We start from the raw sequence: 19,592 nt of genomic DNA on the forward strand, positions 1-19,592 counted from the left end.
ATACCTTGATTAGTGATTGCAAAGTCATCATGAGTCAGATGTAGGACATTGATATCACCCATGTTATTCATGAAGGCAACCAATGTGCGTATTATCTAGCTAACTTGGGGCAAACCAACAACTGGAGACGTCGATTTTGGATCACTCCCCTAAGGGCAACAAGGCATTGTTGGAGAAATATGTTAGAGGTGTAGCCACGAGAATAATCTATAAATCTTGAGACCTTTTAATCCCTCTAACAAAAAAAAACAAAAAAAGGTCACACGTACTAGATACACCCTATAAGATATTGCAATGATCAAAATTATAACATTCATATACAAAAATTATGCTCCACCATTTATGGAGCAAGAGTATATTTCTTATTGTTGATATGATTGACAAAAAAAGTACTATAATGTGAAAAAGTTTGGGAACAATAAAAAATATAATTTTTAAATTCGAATATTTTAATCGTGGCAAATGAAACGGCAGGATATTCTCCTATATTTTATTAGGCCAACATGCATGATACGGAGTAATAATCAATAAAAAAATAAAACGAGAGAAATACGTGAAATTGATATAATTTTGGGGATCAAAACAGAAAAAGACAAAGATACAAGTCCTAATCTCTCTCCATCTCTCTGTGTTTAAAGAACAGAAGTGCAATCTCTCTCTCTCTCCTCCGACTAGTGTGTAGTAGGGCTTCTCTTCCTCCTCCGACGTCACAGTTCTTAATCTTTCTGTTCACGGTGCACATTAATCACCGCTGATCTATCTCGCGCCGTCAGAGGTAAGGTCGTTATCCTACGCCGAACTTCAAAGCTCTATTTTGATCTCTTAACCAAAAAAAAAAAAAAAGAGGAAAAACTATCGAAGCCCTAATCAACGCAGGAGCTTGGCTATTTAATCTATTGCTTTTCGATTCATTGATTGTAATAGGCCATTTTTGATCGAGCATACTATCATTTGATTGCTGATTGGGTCGGAGTGAGTGAGTTTCTAGGTTTTTTGCTTCTGTGTTTTTTTTTTGCCGTTTGCTGTAAGATCTATTTGCGAGTGATTTAACGGGGCGGTGTATAGGGAAAGCTTGAGTTAAGTGTCATTTGATGCGTTGCCGTAGCTTTGGATCAGCCAGGTCGATTAGTTATTTGTGTCGGGTTCTGAGATGGCCAATCCTGGCGGTATCGGAACCAAGTTTGTTTCCGTTAATCTGAATAAGTCTTATGGACAGCCTCATCATCATAGTCATCAATCTTCTAGTGGTTCTTATGGGCAAGCTGGAACTGGTCGGGGCAGGCCGGGTAGTGGAGGTGGCGGAGGGATGGTGGTTTTGTCGCGGCCTAGGAGCTCACAGAAGGTTGGACCGAAATTATCTGTTCCACCCCCCATGAATTTGCCATCATTGAGGAAAGAGCACCAGAGGTTTGATGTATCTGGATCAGGCAGTGGGACAACCAGTGGTGGTAGGCCGGGTAGTGGGACAAGACCATCGTCTTCTGGTATGGGTTGGACTAAACCTGCTCCTGGTATTGGGGTACAAGGGAAGGATGGCACCGGTGATGCTCAGGTGGTTGAAGAAATGGACCAGACGGGACATGGGGTTGAGGGCTTGAATCAGGAGAATGGGGCTTATATGCCACCTTCAGCCCGTTCTAGTGGGATTGGAGCTTTAGTTCCTAGTTCTACTAAAGCTTTTGCCCCATTGGCAGAGAAAGCCAGTGTTTTGAGGGGTGAGGATTTCCCTTCATTGCAGGCTGCTTTGCCGGTCTCTTCTGCGCCTGCTCAGAAACAAAAGGACAGCTTGAGTCAAAAGCAAAAGCCGGGTGAAGAATATTCCAATCAGGCAAGGGACAATTTTGGTTCACTTGATATGCGTCCTCATGGACACTCTTCCCGTCAATCTATTGAGAATGGACCAGTGGAGAGTGGCAGTGAAGGCCATGATCTGGGACGTTCACGCTTGGCTGATCAACCTTGGAAGCAGGAAGAGTACATTGCAGGTCCACTGCCATTAGTCCGGTTAAATCCAAGGTCTGATTGGGCTGATGATGAGCGTGACACTGGACATGGATTTGTAGACAGGGGTAGAGACTCAAGGATGGCAAAAGGTGAAAATTATTGGGATAGTGATTTTGACATGCCAAGAACTAGTGTTTTACCACATAAACCAGTTAATAATCAGTATGAAAGGTGGGCTCAAAGAGACACTGAAACAGGACCTGTTGTTTCCAGTGAAGTTCTTAGAGGGGATTCTTATCGCAGGGACATGAGAACAGCTAGTAGGGAAGGAAACATGTGGAAATCCTCACCTCTCCCACGAGATGGTAATGCTATGGAAGCTGTAAACAATCGAAATACTGTTAACTCTAGAACATCTGTACTGAACAAAGATATTGGGAAAGATAGTAGGTATGTTCCACCACAGTATGGAGAAACTGCTCGGGACGTCGGAGTGACTGGAAATCGTGAGTCCACATTTGGAAGAAAGGAAACAGTGCATGCATCAGAAGGACAGCAGTACTTGAATAATGCAAGAGAATCGTTTAACAGCAGAGGTTCTGAGCGTATGACTAGAGACCGCTATGGCATTGAACAGTCTAATAGATTTGGCCTCCAAAATAGTACTGGGCCCAAACCTTCATTTGCTTCATCTGGGAAATCACTTACTATAACTGATCCTGTACCAAATCTTGGTCGTGAGAAACGTGCCTTTTTGAGAAATGAAAAACCATATGTTGAGGATTTGTTCACAAAAGACTTTGTATCTACAGGATTTGATGAAAGGGACCTCTTCTCTGGGGGTTTTGTTGGGGTGATAAAGAGGAAAAAGGATGTGGTTAAGCAGACTGATTTCCACGATCCTGTTAGGGAATCTTTTGAGGCTGAACTTGAAAGAGTTCAGAAGATGCAAGAGCTTGAGCGGCAGCGAGTCATAGAAGAACAAGAAAGAGCTTTGGAACAAGCTCAGAGGGAGGAGGAAGAAAGACAGAGACTTATTCGGGAAGAAGAAGAACGGCGTCGAAGGTTGGAAGAAGAAGCCCGAGAAGCTGCATGGAGGGCAGAACAGGAGCGATTGGAGGCTATTAGAAGAGCTGATGAGCAGAGGAATGCCAGGGAAGAGGAGAGGAAAAGGATGTTCCTAGAGGAAGAGAGGAGAAAACAGGCTGCTAAGCAGAAGCTTTTAGAGTTGGAAGCTAAGATTGCAAAAAGGCAGGCTACTACAGAAAAAACTGAAGTTTCTGTTGTTTTGGAGGAAAAACTACCTACTAATGTGAAGGAAAATGAGACAGCAGATCTGGATAACTGGGATGAGAGTGAGAGAATGGTGGAACGGTTAACAACTTCAACATATTCAGAGGCGCCTGTTCTTAGCAGAGCTTCTGAGATTGGTTCAAGGCCTTATCCTCCAAGAGAGGGTTTTCCAAATTTCGGTGACACAGGAAAATCTATTAATTCATGGAGAAGGGATGTATTTGGGAATGGGAGTGGCTCACGTGTGCAACCACAGGAACATGATTTTGGTCACTATAGTCCCCGTAGAGATGCAACTGCTGGGGTCAGAGGAGCTCCTCGGAAAGAGTTTAATGGAGGGAGTGGCTACATGTCCTCTAGGAGTTTTATGAAAGAAGGGATGCAAGAAACTTGCATGGATGAGTTTGGACATCCAAAAGAAGATAGGTGGAACCTTTCTGTGGATGCTGACTCATACAACAGAGGCAGGGAGATTGATTCAGAATTTCATGATAATTTTGCAGAGAAGTATAATGATATTGGATGGAGGCATGGCCATTCTCGTGGCAATACTCGCTTCCCTTATCCAGGTCGATCATATCAGAATTCTGAAACAGATGAACATTTCTCCTATTCTAAGTCAAGATATTCTATGAGACAGCCTCGTGTGCTTCCCCCTCCTACACTTTCAACCATGCAGAGGAATTCTCTCAGGGGTGCAAATGAGCATGCTGGCACCTCAGACTATGTGGGCAGTGAAAACACACAATCTACTGGAAGTGGAAGTACACAACAGACGGTTTATTATGGTGGCCATCAAGAAAGCAGTGGTGCATCTCTGGCTGTTGATCTCCAGCAAGAAAACACTGCTAGAGAAGAGAAGAAATTGAGAAAAGATATGGGTCCAAGATGTGATTCACAATCCTCTTTATCAGTTACAAGTCCTCCAAACTCTCCCCCTCATCTCTCTAATGACGAGTTGGATGAATCTGGGGATTCTCCTGTTGTATCTACTGCTGCAGGGGGGCAAAAGATATCACTCTCTGGAAATAAATGTCATGTCTTGAATGATGATTCTGTTAAAGATGCCACGAGGACAGCTTCCAGTTCTATATCCGCTGTTGAGGATGAAGACTGGACAACTGAAAATAATGATGATTTGCCACTGCAAGAGGAGTATGATGAGGAGGAAGATGGTTACAGGGAAGAGGATGAACTTCGTGAAGGAGATGATACCATTGACCTGACCCAAGAATTTGAAGATATGCAGCTGGGAGAGAGAGCACCATCTCCTAATTCACACAACTTGGTTTTAGGCTTCAATGAAGGAGTTGAAGTGGCCATGCCTAGTGATGATTTTGAGAGGAATTTAAGAAATGAAGAGAGCATATTTGACAGACCTGACACTTATGTCCGTATCCCTGAGGAACAGGGACCTATAAATGGTGTTCAAGTTGATGAAAGCTGCTATCAGCCTGCAGAAGGTTCATCTCAGTCAAGTTCACGTAGTTCCTCTGGAAGGATTGCAGAAACTGAAAAAAGTATGCAGGAAGCTGTGATGAAACCTGCTAATGTGCCTCATACCTCAGCTACATCTAATATTTTGGATGGTGTTGATGCTCCTAGTACCTCCAGTGTCTCTGCTCAGCAATCTCTGTCACCAGTTCATAAACCATTGTCTGCCAGTCAGACTGTCCTGCCAACTGCATCTTCTACACCAAGTCAAGCTGATTTACCCGTTAAACTTCAGTTTGGGCTATTTTCTGGTCCATCCTTGATACCATCTCCAGTGCCAGCAATACAGATTGGTTCTATACAGATGCCTCTTCACCTGCATCCACCAGTTGGTACATCCCTTGCCCATATACATCCATCACAACCTTCTATCTTTCAATTTGGTCAGTTCAGGTATTCACCTCCTATCTCCCAAGGAATATTGCCAGGGACAGCTTTACCCATGCCTTTTATTCAGCCAAGCCTGCACAGTAATTATAATGTTAATCAAGGCACTGTAGGTTCTTTGCTTACTCCACATGCTGAAGATGTTTGTTCAGGGAAGATGACAGATGGATCATCTCTTTCAATAAATAAACCGACTGGTTTTGTAATGGGTTCTCCGGTACAATCTCATGGGAATGTGCCAGAATTAGGTTCATCTTTAGTAAGAGCTACAGAAAACAATGCTCAGACCCATAAGATCAACTCTGAGGCTTCTGGGGCAACTGATAGTAAACTTCCTGAGGAAGTTGGTTTTCAATGTGAGGATAAGGAGCAGGGTAGTGCAGATCTGCAATCATCTAAGGAGCAGAATGTGCAGCCACCATTGCGGATATTTTCTGGTGAGAGGAGTTCAGGTGGATTTAAGGCTCAAGGCTCATTCTCTGGCAACAGGGGTAAGAGGTTCACATATGCTGTTAAAAATAACACTGCGAGGTCATCTTTTACTGCTTCTGAGACTTCTTTCTCAGAGTCAAGTGGGTTTCAGAGGAGACCACGGCGGACAGTCCAGCGAACTGAATTCCGAATTCGGGAGAATACTGATAGGAGACAATTATCTGGCTCTCTATCTGCTAATGATTCTGGTCTTGATGATAAGTTAAATTATAATGGAAGAGCTGGAGGGGGTTTTCAAAGAAGTGGATCTAAGAGAGGTTCCATGTCTAACAGATCAATCAAACACACTGTAGAAGCTGAGAATTCCAAGTCAGCCAATAATGGTTCTCAGAACATGGATTCTGAAAACAAGGCAAGGAAGGACAGTGGAAAGGATCCTGTTATGAAGAACCAGGGTCTATCTAGCTTTAATGAGGGGAATTTGAAGAGGAACATATCTGAGGAGGATGTCGATGCTCCCTTGCAGAGTGGTGTTGTACGAGTTTTTAAACAACCTGGTATAGAAGCCCCTAGTGATGAAGATGACTTTATTGAAGTAAGGTCCAAAAGGCAAATGCTGAATGACCGGCGGGAACAGAGAGAGAAAGAAATCAAGGCGAAATCCCGGGTTTTAAAGGTTTTGGTGCATAGAATATTCATCTAATTCACTTTGGAGCTTACTGTTTATTCATTTTTTAGTTACATATTTACTTATTTTATTTATCTCATGCAGCCACCACGTAAACCTCGCACTTCCAGACAAAACATTGGAGTTTCAACGAGCTTAAATAAGGTATCTGCACCTGTGGGTGGAGAAATTCCAGAGAAAACACAATCAGATTTTGTTGCCACTGAGGGGCATGGATCAGCTAACAAGGATGAATCCGTGGGATACACTACCAGTGGTTTACAGCCACTTGCTCCAATTGGTACTCCTGCCATAAATACTGGAGCTCAAGCAGATATCAGATCAAACAAGTATGCATTTTCAATTTCTAATTTGTTATGAAACATTAATTGCTATCTTTTAAGTGTAATGCTCATTTACATTTTTTTTCTCTTCTTTTCTTTTCCCAGATCCCTCCATACCCCCACTGCTACAGTTGTATCTGGTGATGGAAGTGATGGAGTAAACATGATGTTCGAGGGCAACAAAAATGGAGATGCAGTCATGACGTCTTCGAGTTCCTGGGGTGCTCCACGGGTTAATCAACAGGTTTGCAAAAACCAATATTTTAATATTGCTATATAGCATTTGTTCAAGATGTCCTACTGCTGTTCAATAGGTTGCATCTACCACATAGATGCCAATGCCGAATTCGTAGTTTTCCCAGACGTGTCTTGCATTTCATCTTTTAGCTTAGTACCCTACTTAGTGGACCAATTGTTTCATTATGTTGCTGTTGCTTATTACTCTGTCGTGGTGAAATGCACTGTGTTGTTTAAACGTTAAAAGAGTCTCTGACTCACTCTTGAATAGGTTTTGACATTGACACAGAGCCAACTTGAGGAGGCTATGAAGCCTGTGAGATTTGACGCACATGTTTCTTCTGTTGGAAGTCACAGTAGTTCAGTCAGTGGGCCTTCCTTACCATCATCAAAGATATTGGCAAATGACAAGTCTTTTGCATCAACTGCAAGTCCAATAAACTCTCTGCTCGCTGGAGAGAAAATTCAATTTGGTAAACTATATTTTTAGCAACTATAGCTTCCACCCAGTTAAAACTGTCTTCTGATTTGTTTTGAATTGTGATTAACCAGGTGCTGTTACATCCCCAACAATCCTCCCTGCTAGTAGCCGTGTTGTTTCACATGGGATCGGAGCTCCAGGCTCCAATCGATCTGATGTACAAATCTCCCACAATCTTTCTGCTACTAAGAATGATTGTTCACTTCTCTTTGATAAACTTCCAAACGATTCATCTGTTAACTTACAAGATTCTGAGGCTGAAGCTGAAGCCGCTGCCTCTGCTGTTGCTGTTGCAGCCATTACTAATGATGAGCTTGTGGAGAATGGACGGGGTTCTGCAACAACTTCAGAAACTAAGATCTATGAAGGTTCAGATATGATTGAAACATCTCTTCTTCCCCTTTTTCTTAGTAACCAGTCAGTGCCAATTTTATTGTATTAGGCATCTAATTCCTCTATATTGCTATTCCAGGTGATCGGCAATTGGGAAGTCAATCAAGAGTTGAAGAACCACTTAATGTATCTCTTCCTGCAGATCTTTCCGTTGAAAATCCTCCAATGCCTTTATGGCCACGTTTACCTGATCCTCAAAATTCTTCAGGCCAGATGCTTTCTCATTTTCCTGGAGGACCACCTTCTCACTTCCCCTTCTATGAGATGAATCCTGTCTTGGGTGGTCCTATTTTTTCCTTTGGGCCTCATGAAGAACCAGTTGCCTCCCAATCTCAGTCCCAAAAGAGTACTAGTTCTGGTTCTGGGCCACTTGGTACCTGGCAACAATGCCATTCCTCCATGGATTCGTTCTATGGGCCCCCAACAGGGTTTACTGGCCCTTTCATCAGCCCACCTGGACAAATTCCTGGGGTTCAGGGCCCTCCACATATGGTGGTCTATAATCATTTTGCACCTGTCAGACAGTTTGGGCAGGTTGGATTGAGTTTTATGGGCACTACCTATATTACTTCTGGAAAGCACAATCCAACAACCTCAGCCATGGGTATTAATGAAGGAGATATGAATAACATGAACATTGCTTCCACACAGCGCAATACATCAAATGTGCCAGCTCCTGTTCAGCATCTTGCTCCTGGCTCTCCACTTATCCCCATGGCTTCTCCTGTGGCTATGTTTGATGTATCTCCATTCCAGGTAAGGGATCTTGTACAGTTGGCTCCTCAACTTTCTATGGAATTGTCCATTATCTGCTCTATGTTAATTTTCTTTCAGAAATTCTTCCCAAAAAGTTTCCCTCTTCCAGAACACTAGTGTCATAGGAAGAGTTTTCGGCCCCCTTTCTGAAAGCCTATAGTTCTGCAGAGTTATCTTTCAGATAAATGTTTTGATATCTGCATTCTGTTTCCTAAAAGCAGAGTTGAAAATTTGAAACTTCATATATTGAAGGAAACAAATGCTCTATTACTTGCTTGTTTTGTTGTTGTTTTACGTGTCATTTTTAATCTTGATCTCATTTATAGTTGTTTAACATTTGTCTCAGCCTTCACCTGACATGTCAGTCCAAGCTCGTTGGTCTAGTTTACCTTCGTCACTTCACTCTGCTCCTCTCTCTCAACCACTGCAACAAGCAGAAACTATTCCGCCTGCCGCATTTGGTCATGGTCAACCAGTTGATCAATCATTGAACGTCAGTAGGTTCACGGAGGCTCTTTCATCAACTGCATCTGACGGTTGCCCCAAGTATACCGTGTCAACTAATACTCCAGCTCAATTTCCTGATGAACTTGGTCTTGTTGATTCGTCCAGATCTGCAACTGGACCTTCTTCTGACAGCGGTGTCAGTCAGGGCTTCCCTGGAACTGCCACAGATGCCGCCAAGAATGATACTCTACAGAATGACATTAGCAATAATATTAGAGACCAAGCTACTAGTGGTTTCAAAGCTCAGTTACCCAGACAAAAGAATGTATCCGCCCACCAGAGCCATCCTACCGGTTACACTTACCAAAGGGGAAGTGGAATGTCTCAAAGGAACGCAGCCGGGAATGAATGGTCCCATCGAAGAACAGGTTTCCATGGCAGAAACCAATCTTTTGGCGCAGACAAGGGCTTTTCATCCACAAAAGTGAAACAGATATATGTTGCCAAGCAAAGCACCAGTGGGACTAAAACTGAGGGATGAGTATTCCGGTTCTCGGTTTACAAGTTCTGAACCAGGGATCACATTGCTTTTGCATATCCGGTTGAAGTTTTTGTCTTTTCAAAACTTGATGCTTTGTTTTAGATCATTTCTTTGAGTTGGTTGGTTTATAGATCTGGATAGGTGGATGGTGACCTTAGCTTTTTTTCCTCGTAGCAGAGCAATTTTTGTCAGAATTCAGTTTTGGAAGGCTATTGTTTGGCTACTCAATTACTCCCCAAGATTAGGCTGAATTTGATCGTATTCTTATCTCTTACTTGGTAGCCTATATTTATAGCTCTTTGAAAGCTCGCAAAACAAGTACGAGCAGCAAATATTTCTGTACACCGTAAGACGGAATACAGAATTGACTTTATCCATAATGTTTTATGCAGTAATGTTAGTGTATTCTCTTCAAATTACTCCGTATATATTATTATATCATTTGAATATCACTCTTTATACGTACTGCCACTTCTTTTTTTCGTTTTAACAAAATTTATTTTAAAATATTAGGAAATAAATGTCACTTTTGATCTTTAATGGAATTATAGCTTCCAGTACTCGAAGAGAAACGAATTAATTTGAATAAAACATGCCATGATTGAAGGAAAGATAGTTTAAACTGTGAAGTAAAATTATAAACATCTCAGAACTATGGAATTCTGTTCATAGTTTTAATTTTCATCCTAGTATCTATAGCTAGTTCTCCTCATCATCCTCATAAACTCCTCGATATTTACTTCACCATCACCTGTAATCAAGAAAAGAGAATCCATCAATGTCCAAAACGTTTAGTGGTTGAAAGCATTTAGAAAAGAAACATTTCAAATACGAGGGCAGTTAAAAGGGTGACTTTATACAAAATCAAGTTGTATCATTTGTGTTAGAATGAAACAACACACTCTCGGATCAATGTTATTAGTACTAATGGTTTTGTTTTCAAAATGGTCTATGTGGCACCTAACTCGTTATGTCAAAAGATTATGTCATGTCGGATGAAAGGAACAGAGGGGAGTGGGGGCCGGGGGGAGGGCAAATAAGACTTACGATCGCGATCAGCTTCCTCAACCATCTCTTGTATCTCTCTTGCTGTGAAATTTTCACCCAACTGCTTGGCAATGTGCTGAATGTCAGCGGCGGATATTTTTCCCTGTTAAAATGTAATATTGTGTACATATTCAGTCATCAACTAAAATTTAACCATGTGACAAAAAAAAATAGAACCATACATTGTTATCTTGGTCAATAATATCAAAGGCTTTCCTGAGCTCCTCCTTAGTATCCCTTTCGCCAATCTTTGCAGTCATCATGTACACAAATTCATCAAAATCAATTGCCCCACTGCCATCCTTGTCCACATCAGCAATCATTTGCTCTATTTGCTGCAATATAAAATTCACATGTAGTGTTAGCCATGTGGATAAGTAAAATACCACGGTTTGGAGTAAGCCAAACTGCTACTCCATAAAATACAAGATGAAATTAGATTGTGAGATCAAGTTGGTTATAACTCAACAAGTGTGAATCTCAGATTGTAAATTTTTTTTTTTAACACAATTTGCGGGAAGAATAACCACACACTCTGTACTCAAAATGTACTGCTTGCATTTTCCAGGTAAGAGGATAATATGCTTTAGTAAACACATGACTATTGTAATTCAAAGAATACCACATTTTTATTTCAAGACAGATAAATTTAAATTGTATTTTATGAATTTTTTTTTTCTCATGTATTAGTTTTTTAAAGAAATTAGGGAAAATGAGCAGGAACTTAAATTTATGTCATTTCCAACTGAATCCTATATCTCAAAGTTAAAACTTGAAAAGAGCCTAATATCTATATTAGTTTTACCTCTTCTGTCATCTCGAATCCAAGGGCCCTACAACAAATCAAGTAAGTTCATTTGTCATCATCCAATAGGGTTATAGATTAGTATGCTCATATAAAATAATCAAACCTCATTGCAACATTCAGCTCTTTGGCATCAATTGTACCTGTGCAACACTTTATGTTAAAACTTGACACCAATACAGGGTAAGCACATGTGCAGTCATTTATAGTACATAGTAAATATTAGGTAATACCAGAGCCATCAGTATCAAAGAGCTCGAATGCTTCTTTGATCTCTTGCCTTTTCTGCTGCGTTAACCCATGATGACGCCCTCTAGGCTTATCCTTTCTCGGCATCCCTCTACTAATACCAGACTATTGAAGGATTTGAAATACAAAAATGTTTGAAAGAAGCAAGAAGAAAGAAAAGGAATAAGAAAGAGATATATATACCAAGGACATAACACATGAGATTATTGCACATTGCACAAGGATTGTGGCAGATCAAGATAATTATGTAATTCAAAATGTAGAATATGGTCATATTGAATCCTGCAAGAAGTCCACTATATTGGCATCTTTAAGTCTTTTATAAATTACTCTATCAGTTTTTAAGTAGACAGATTGCAATCAGTGGATTAAGCACCCACAATCATATGGAGAGCACACATCCCTTCACAATGAGTCTCTACTCTCTAGTTTGGAAATGCATATTTGATAAGCAATACCAGAATGCCATCATCATCCGAGCTAGGTAAACAAGAGCAAAATCTCTATCTGTTTTTTTATTTTACTTTTTATTTTCTGGCTCTTTACACCTCTTTCTCTGAATCTAAAAGGCACTATCATACATCTAGTTCATTTTTCTTCATTTTCAATATTGTTTTTACCTTTCGTTCTTCACCACCGGAAAACAGGTAAGAAGTTTAAATGCTCAAAAATGGCGTGGAAAACAGATCAGGTATGACTCATTCCACTATTTTTCAATTAGACCTAATTTTCTCTTCCGATTTAAAGCATTAATAAGAAAACGCAATCCAAGGATGAAATCATGCTAAACGCTATAACAGATCCAAAGAACATTAGCTGATATTCCTCGACTCCAGTACTCAATCCAAATGTTCCAGAATGCAAACAGCAAAAGCCAGAAAAAAAAAAAAAACAAAATAAAACAAAATAAAACTAAACAGCATTGTTTTCTAATGAATATACATTCCATAGTTGAAGCTGTTTGAAACATAAAACGCACCATTTTTTGAACGACGGATGATCTACGCGGCAGAAGCTGCGTCGCTGTCAAGGAAACGAGACGCAAAAATATTGATCTTTGACGTCGTTCTGGGTCCCTGAAATACGGAGTAAATTCCACCGGTGACCGGAAACGCGTTTAGAAAAACAAAAATATTCAAATCAGATTCAAAATGGGCTGGGCCAGTAGACTTTGCTGCCAAGCCCAACTCGTTTTTTACTAGAAGGCAGAGACGGGCAAATTAGGCAATTTATATCCTGCACCACGGCGCGCGTTGCATTATGCGCCCAGATGCAAAACGACGTCGTTTTAATTATTTTTTTTTTGAAATTTCCCGCCCCAGTGAATGGCAATGGTTTTTTCTTTAAAAAAAAAAACCCGCTGTTCAAGAATGTACATAATGTTATACTAGAATACACATAATGTTATACATGAATGTACATAATTATATAACAAAATATGCATACTCTTTTTAAAAGATAATACACATAATCTAACATAATACATAATAAACATAAACTTTTAACATAATACACATCAACTCTTAACATAATACACACAAATTTTCTGATTCGGATGTACATAATTGTATAAAAAGAATGTACATAATTGTATAAAAAATACACATAACTGTATGAACCAATACACATAACGTTGTGAACAAATACACATAATCTCAGCAACTTCCTACCACGCCTCCCAACACTACCCCAAAACGACGTCGTTTTGGGAGGCGCGCGGCGCACAGTGCTATGTGCGCCGTGGTGTAGGATATAACGATTGGGCAAATTATGCTGTGCATCCGTATGCACCATCCAAAACGATGTCGTTTTAATAAAACGCGTGTCTCCCCTTAAAAAAAAAAAATCATGTTCGATTCCCAGCAATAACATATGAACTAAAATTCCATAATCGATGAACTATAATTTCATAATCTAATCTATGAACTAAAAATTCCAGAATGAATGAACTAAAATTCCATAATCTATAAACTAAAATTTCAGAATCGATGAACTACAATTCCATAATCGATGAACTATAATTCCATAATCGATGAACTATAATTCCATAGTCAATGAACTATAATTCCATAATCTATGAACTAAAATTCCAGAATAAATGAACAATATAATGTTGTTGCTGGGAATCGAACCTAAATTTTTTTTAAAGGAGAGACGCGCGCTTTTTAATAAAACGACGACGTTTTGGCATCCGTATGCACCATGCATGGTGCATACGGATGCACAGATAACGATTGGCAGAGACGGTTCCAAAATTGACATTGTGAATATAGAATTCAAAATTTATAAACATAGAATTCTATAATTATGAACATAGAGTTCTGTAATTGTGAATATAGAATTCAATAATTATGAATATGAAGTTCAAAAATTATGAACATAGAGTTTCATAATTATGAAAATAGAACCTAGTTCACCTTATTAGGTGGACACGATTCCACTGCATAAAAATTGGGTTTTGACCAGTCCATCCCACTTTGTCATAATCTTTGATTCAATTGATTGACTTGTCATAAATTGATATTTTTCTCTCCTAATTTAAGTCTAACTAACATGTCATTGTTCATAATTTTTAATTATAATTTTTTTTTATTCACCGATTACTTGTGAATTGGTAGAACCCAAAATGAGTAAATATACCATAAAAAGAATCCATACAAAAAAAAATCTAATAGAATAATGATATTAGGATACGAAAATTACTATCGGTGAAATTCACCATTATATTCTCTAAATCCATGTAATTCAAATTTACCCTCAAAATAATACTAAAATTAATAATTAACTCTATTTTTTTGAAGAAAAAAAAAAATGGGGCCCCACGAGACTAATGTTGTTAGATTTGCAAGGACTGAAATATGAACATATCAGCTTGCAATCACTCCATTGTTGATGTGCGGATAGCCTAAGAAGTAAATCTAAAAATTTAGTCTAAGAGAAACCTTGTTGTGGAGGATGCTTTTGGTCTGCCACTCGCAAGAGATCTCCCCTCCTTTTAGAATTTTTTTTTTAAATAAAAAAAATTGATTCTCTTAATTAATTTCATAAGTTCTATCACGGTTCTTAATATAAAGACCGGTGAATGAAGTAAATCGTAAAATGTGTTTTAACTGGCATACAAGCCCCCCCAAACGCTTGTACAGTAATTGTACACTAGTGCTCACAATAAAGTCAAATCCATACATCCCTTGCGCCTTGTCACTACTCACTACTAACAAAGCAAAGTTTATAAACTTATTTTGAATTGATTGACCAATTGAATTATGGCCCAAACTTTTAATTAATTTCATGAGTTTAGAATATGGAAAGATATATTAATATTAAAAGTATTAGCAAAATCAAAATATTTCCCTTGATTTATTATTGCAATAGTCAACCCCAAAATTTTGGCAACAAATAAACCTACCCAATCCTACTTCCATGGCATGCCACATGACTTAACCAATCAATTGTCGATTAGGAATTTAAAAAAAAAATAATAAAAGAGTCTAAATATGGAGTATGTTATTGTGTCATTTTTATTTAGTCTTAACATCAATTGAGTTAGTAATACATATACTAAACACCAACAAACATATTATCCTTCCATCCTACAAGTCTTCAAAAGTTCATAATTACTGTGGTACTAAAGTTAAGTCAATTAATACACACACACACACAAAAAACTGTCACATTAGGAAAATAGCATTTTTTTGTTGCCAACAAAAAATAAATGTTTTTTTTAAACAAAGAAAAATTAATAATTACATTAAAACTACAAATTCTAAATCTTATCATCCAATAGATAGACAAGACTCAAGAGTAGAGTATCATTTGAATTAGTTAAAGTGTTAAACTTCAACTGCCAATCAATTATGAGATTTTCGTAAATCAAAGTAGATAGACAAGACAACAACATATCTCTTAGACACTATAATTCAATGTTCATTTGTTAAGACATACCATTTGGTCTTAATAAACAGCAAAGACACAAGGAAAAACATTATTCTTAGTTTTTATTTTCACAAGCCAACCTTATAACCTATGTATTTAGTTTTACATAAAAATGTTGGATATTGGTCACCCTATCATTCTATGACCCTCACAGACACTGGAATTTAGCTGAACTTGACAGAAATGGCGAACAAGCATCAGCCCGTTAGTTACAGACTTTGCCGCTCTTCCCAGGCACCGGAGAGATTTTCATCCATGGTGCGTTCTTGCAGTCAATAGATGGCTTCATCTCCTTGGTACTTGCAGCAGAGAAATCAGTGTTGTCGTCGTGATCCCTCTTTCTCTTCTTCTCTTTCAACAACACACCGAATAACTTCAAAGTCTCTCCATTTTCGTCATCATCATCATCATCATCTTTGTTCTGGCTTGAATTCAGATCTGCAGAATTGTCAACCTTGTTAATGGAATCGTCGTGGCTGGACCCGGAGATTCCTTGGCTCATGATGCGGTTGATCTGTTCGGGCACAACCTTCACGTACTGAGTCAGGAAGGTCACCAGCTCCTCGCACTGCTTCTTGGTCTGTGCCAACTCTGAGCTCAGCATCTGGTTGTCTCTCTTCAGCTTCTCGTTTTCGTCTGTCAAGTCCGGGAACTGCGACTTCCCTGGAGTGTCCACCGACCCGGGGTTCTTGGAGTCGGGAGACGAGGTGGAACTCGAGCCTGGTTCTTCCCCAGAGCTCTCTGGCAATGCTGAATTGTCAGCTACTTCGGGCTTTTTGCTGGCACCACCTGAAGTCACAGTCTTCCGACGCTGGATGCTGCTGAGTAGCTCTTTCTCCCCTCTCTTGAAATTCTCATTCGCGAATTCCCATTTGTCTGGTACAATCTTTCGGAATCCCTGAAGAACAACATGGAAATTACTTGGCCAGTTCACAAAAACAGTATCATCCATTTCCCCTTCATTTTTAGAGAGCTCTAGCCCACTACCCAGACTCAACTTATCAATTCAGACATTTATATACATTACAATTATAAATCTATTATAAGAGAGCAACTTCTGTCAAGATACACGGGAGGAAAAACATCTTCCATAAATTGGTTTGCCTGAACTTAGCTTTCCAAAGTTTCCAATCATGTATGTAATCATTCAATTCTACACTATAAACCCACTGCATAATTCCAAGTTTTCTACAGCAAATCTGGGAACAGTAAAAAAAAACAAGTTTACAGTAAATAGATGCTTTTAGCTACATCTCTTGTTTTTTTGGTATCCCAGCTTTCTTCATACTAATCCTAATCCTTATCCTTATTCTCCCAAAAGGTTGATTCCCCAACCCCAAGGACCCCACACACGACAGAGCATTTGGAAGAATTTCCTGGTATCCCAACCCCAAGGGCCCCACACACACAGAGCATTTGGAAGGACCAGCTCTCTTCATACTAATCCTAATCCTTATTCTCCCAAAAGGTTGAATCCCCAACCCACAAGGCCCCACACACCCCAACACGACGGCTCAACAGACGCTACTGAGGTTTGAACCTTGGTCTCTTCTACCGAACCAGTGAGCTAAGCCTGTTAGTCTATTCTCCCAAACCCTGCCCAAGAGCCGCTGGAGGAGGTAAATGGCGAGTCCACCAATTAGTCCCAAGGTTCCACCCCTGCCTTAGTGCCTTTACATCTCTTGTTTTCTATATGGGTAAACCAACTTACAAGCACTTTCACCTACCTCAAGGTCTTTGTCTTAAGATTAAAAAAAGAAGAAGCTGTCATTATGAAGTTGAAAATAAAGGCTATGGTTTTAGACTTTTTCTACTCAATGCATTTGGTGGGAAAAGACACCATTCCTGGTTGAAGCATATTGTAATCCATTAATGGAGTTGACCAGATTTTCACAGCGTAACCAGAACCAAAACCGTCAATTTTATCACCAAAAAAGAACACGAGGAACTTGCTTAGAACAATTGCAGAATCTCAATAACAAGCTATGGTAGCAGTACTAATAATTAGGTTTTATTCAACAGAAAAAAAAAATAAAAATACTAGAGAATCTGAAATTATGAGTAAAATATGAAGGGATACTTACATAGGTGTTGAGCTGGCGAACAAAGCTGGAGAAATTATTGTGCTTGAAATAACTGGGCAGCAAATCCTTAGCGAATTCGGCGGTTTTCCAAACGACGAAGGTGGAGCCGCCGTCGCTCCACGATATCACGTCGTTGGTGGCCGGATCGTCCACCAGCTGGTACGTCTTCATCAGAAACGGCGCCGGAACGGTCCTCTGCGACATCCTCTCCTCCTCCGACAACTCTAATCACCAAAAGAGCAACTCGAAAAAACACCAAAAAAATCTAAAAGCGCTAAACTAAGAACACAAGAAAAATAAAAAAGCGAGATTGGGGGGACGTTTAGATGGAACAACTAAAGAGGAGGAGAGCGGTGAGGAATTCCCAATCCCAGCAGTAGAATCCGTAGAGGAAAACGCGAGAGCGTAAAACGTTGTTCTTATCGGGGACGATGATCTTAGTTTCTTCCATTTCCAGCTACGACCATAACTATTCTTCTTCTTCCTCTTCGTCTTCTGTGTGCAATTAATCTCTTCCCTTCTTGAACGCCAAAAAGCGGACAGTATATATACTGCAACTACCACTTTCCAAAGCAGAATAGAAAGGTCAAAGAAATCTAAAAAATCATTAATTTTGGGGGGAGAAGAAGAAAAGGGGAAGATGGCAACAGTGATGAGAGAGACGAAGTGTGGTCATGGCGCTTCTAGAAATGTTGAGAAACTCCACCTGCTTTTTTTGCTTTTTTTGTTTTTCTTCTTTTGCCCTGTCATTCATTTCAAACATGGCTGCCCAAAACATGGAAATATTCAATTTTATTTACTCTTTTTACCAAGTATTGTCTCTCCGTATTTTATTCCAAAATAGATATAGCCCATTGGTGGAGCTCCATTATTGTATATAAGAATTAAGAAATTTATAAGTTTGGTTTTTAATTTTTATTGACACATTTGATCAAAAAAATTCATTGTACATAGTCTCTTTATGCCGTTTATTTCTTATGTGCGAGTTAATGGGTTAAGGAATTGAACTGTAACTTAGGGGGTGTATTCAATCATGACTTTTGTAGAGTTTTAAAGACTCTTAAAATGATAGATTTTAATAAATTTTGATTGACTTTTATAGAGTCGTTCAAAACTTTTTAAACCTTTATAAGACTCTATAAAAGTCTATATAAAAAACATTTATAGACTTTTATCAACTTTCTTATTTTAAAAAGTCTACAAAAGTCATTGAAATTCTAAATTGTATACATCCTTACAAACTTTTAATGAATTTGATTCTGATCATTTATAATTTTTTCTTACAAAACATTTATAATATATCATAAAATTCTTCTTATTATATAGTTCTTCACCCATATCAACATTCTTAGCATTATTATTTTTAATTTTTATCCATAGTATTGAACAATAAAATTTATAATAAAAGAATTGATAAAATAAAATATTTAAAAATATAATTACAAGTTGCATAAAATAAAAAAAATAAAAAAATAATATTAATAATATATATATATATATATATATATAATTATAATTATAATTATACTTGATATATTGATAGGCATCACACAAAGAACTATTATTTGCAATAGCAATTTGAGACTGCGAACAACAACAAGGTACTACTGTTTACAACTCCAAATTGTTATTGCAAACAGTAGTTCGCTATTTGTAGTAACCTGTTGTTAAAAATAAATGAAAAATATATATTTCAAATATAAACATAAAAAGAATAAAAATCAAAAAATATATATATAAGTATTTATATGAATATTATGAATAAAATTTGATGATGAAAAATTTGCTTTGTTCATGTATTTAGGGAGAATTAGAGAAAGTTAGGGATAAAAAAATTCATATAAAAAATCAATATAAACAAGCAATAATGAAGTAAAACTAATATTATTTCAAATTTTCAGAGTAAGATTGTAAAGTTTAGGAGAGAGAAAAATATGTAGAGTTTAGGTATGAGGAAAATATATGATAATGAAGAAAAAAATTATTTTATTAAAATTAGATAGGTTTATAAAGTTAAAATAGGAAGAAACAATAGAGTTTAAATAGAGAGAAAACATT

At 38.4% G+C, this 19,592-nt stretch overlaps 3 protein-coding genes across 4 annotated transcripts; 1 reads left to right on the forward strand and 2 right to left on the reverse strand.

Moving 5' to 3' along the window:
* The first annotated feature begins 637 nt into the window (after nucleotides 1-637).
* Nucleotides 638-9,832, forward strand: LOC109188977. Of its 2 annotated transcripts, none has more exons than XM_019339650.1 (7): nucleotides 638-6,226; nucleotides 6,323-6,567; nucleotides 6,667-6,805; nucleotides 7,070-7,271; nucleotides 7,351-7,647; nucleotides 7,752-8,428; nucleotides 8,775-9,832. In XM_019339650.1, exons 1-7 carry the CDS (start codon nucleotides 1,151-1,153, stop codon nucleotides 9,414-9,416), a joined length of 7,278 nt encoding a protein of 2,425 aa, XP_019195195.1. In that variant the 5' UTR covers nucleotides 638-1,150; the 3' UTR covers nucleotides 9,417-9,832. The 2 variants fall into 2 exon arrangements, with proteins under 2 accessions (XP_019195195.1, XP_019195196.1); XM_019339651.1 differs by having other exon boundaries at nucleotides 7,088-7,271.
* Nucleotides 9,833-9,943: 111 nt separating this feature from the next.
* Nucleotides 9,944-12,626, reverse strand: LOC109188806 (caltractin). Its single transcript, XM_019339436.1, has 7 exons — nucleotides 12,497-12,626; nucleotides 11,502-11,622; nucleotides 11,375-11,411; nucleotides 11,269-11,296; nucleotides 10,646-10,798; nucleotides 10,464-10,566; nucleotides 9,944-10,167 (listed from the first exon to the last, which is right to left on the reverse strand). The coding sequence occupies exons 1-7, from the start codon at nucleotides 12,497-12,499 to the stop codon at nucleotides 10,103-10,105; spliced, it is 510 nt and encodes a 169-aa protein (XP_019194981.1). The 5' UTR covers nucleotides 12,500-12,626; the 3' UTR covers nucleotides 9,944-10,102.
* A 2,771-nt stretch (nucleotides 12,627-15,397) lies between these two features.
* Nucleotides 15,398-18,252, reverse strand: LOC109189217 (heat shock factor protein HSF24). Its single transcript, XM_019340021.1, has 2 exons — nucleotides 17,535-18,252; nucleotides 15,398-16,348 (listed from the first exon to the last, which is right to left on the reverse strand). Exons 1-2 carry the CDS (start codon nucleotides 17,736-17,738, stop codon nucleotides 15,656-15,658), a joined length of 897 nt encoding a protein of 298 aa, XP_019195566.1. The 5' UTR covers nucleotides 17,739-18,252; the 3' UTR covers nucleotides 15,398-15,655.
* Between the last annotated feature and the right edge of the window lie 1,340 nt (nucleotides 18,253-19,592).

Source organism: Ipomoea nil, unplaced genomic scaffold (assembly GCF_001879475.1).
Source record: "Ipomoea nil cultivar Tokyo-kokei standard unplaced genomic scaffold, Asagao_1.1 scaffold1509, whole genome shotgun sequence".
In the NCBI taxonomy this organism is placed as follows: domain Eukaryota; kingdom Viridiplantae; phylum Streptophyta; class Magnoliopsida; order Solanales; family Convolvulaceae; genus Ipomoea; species Ipomoea nil.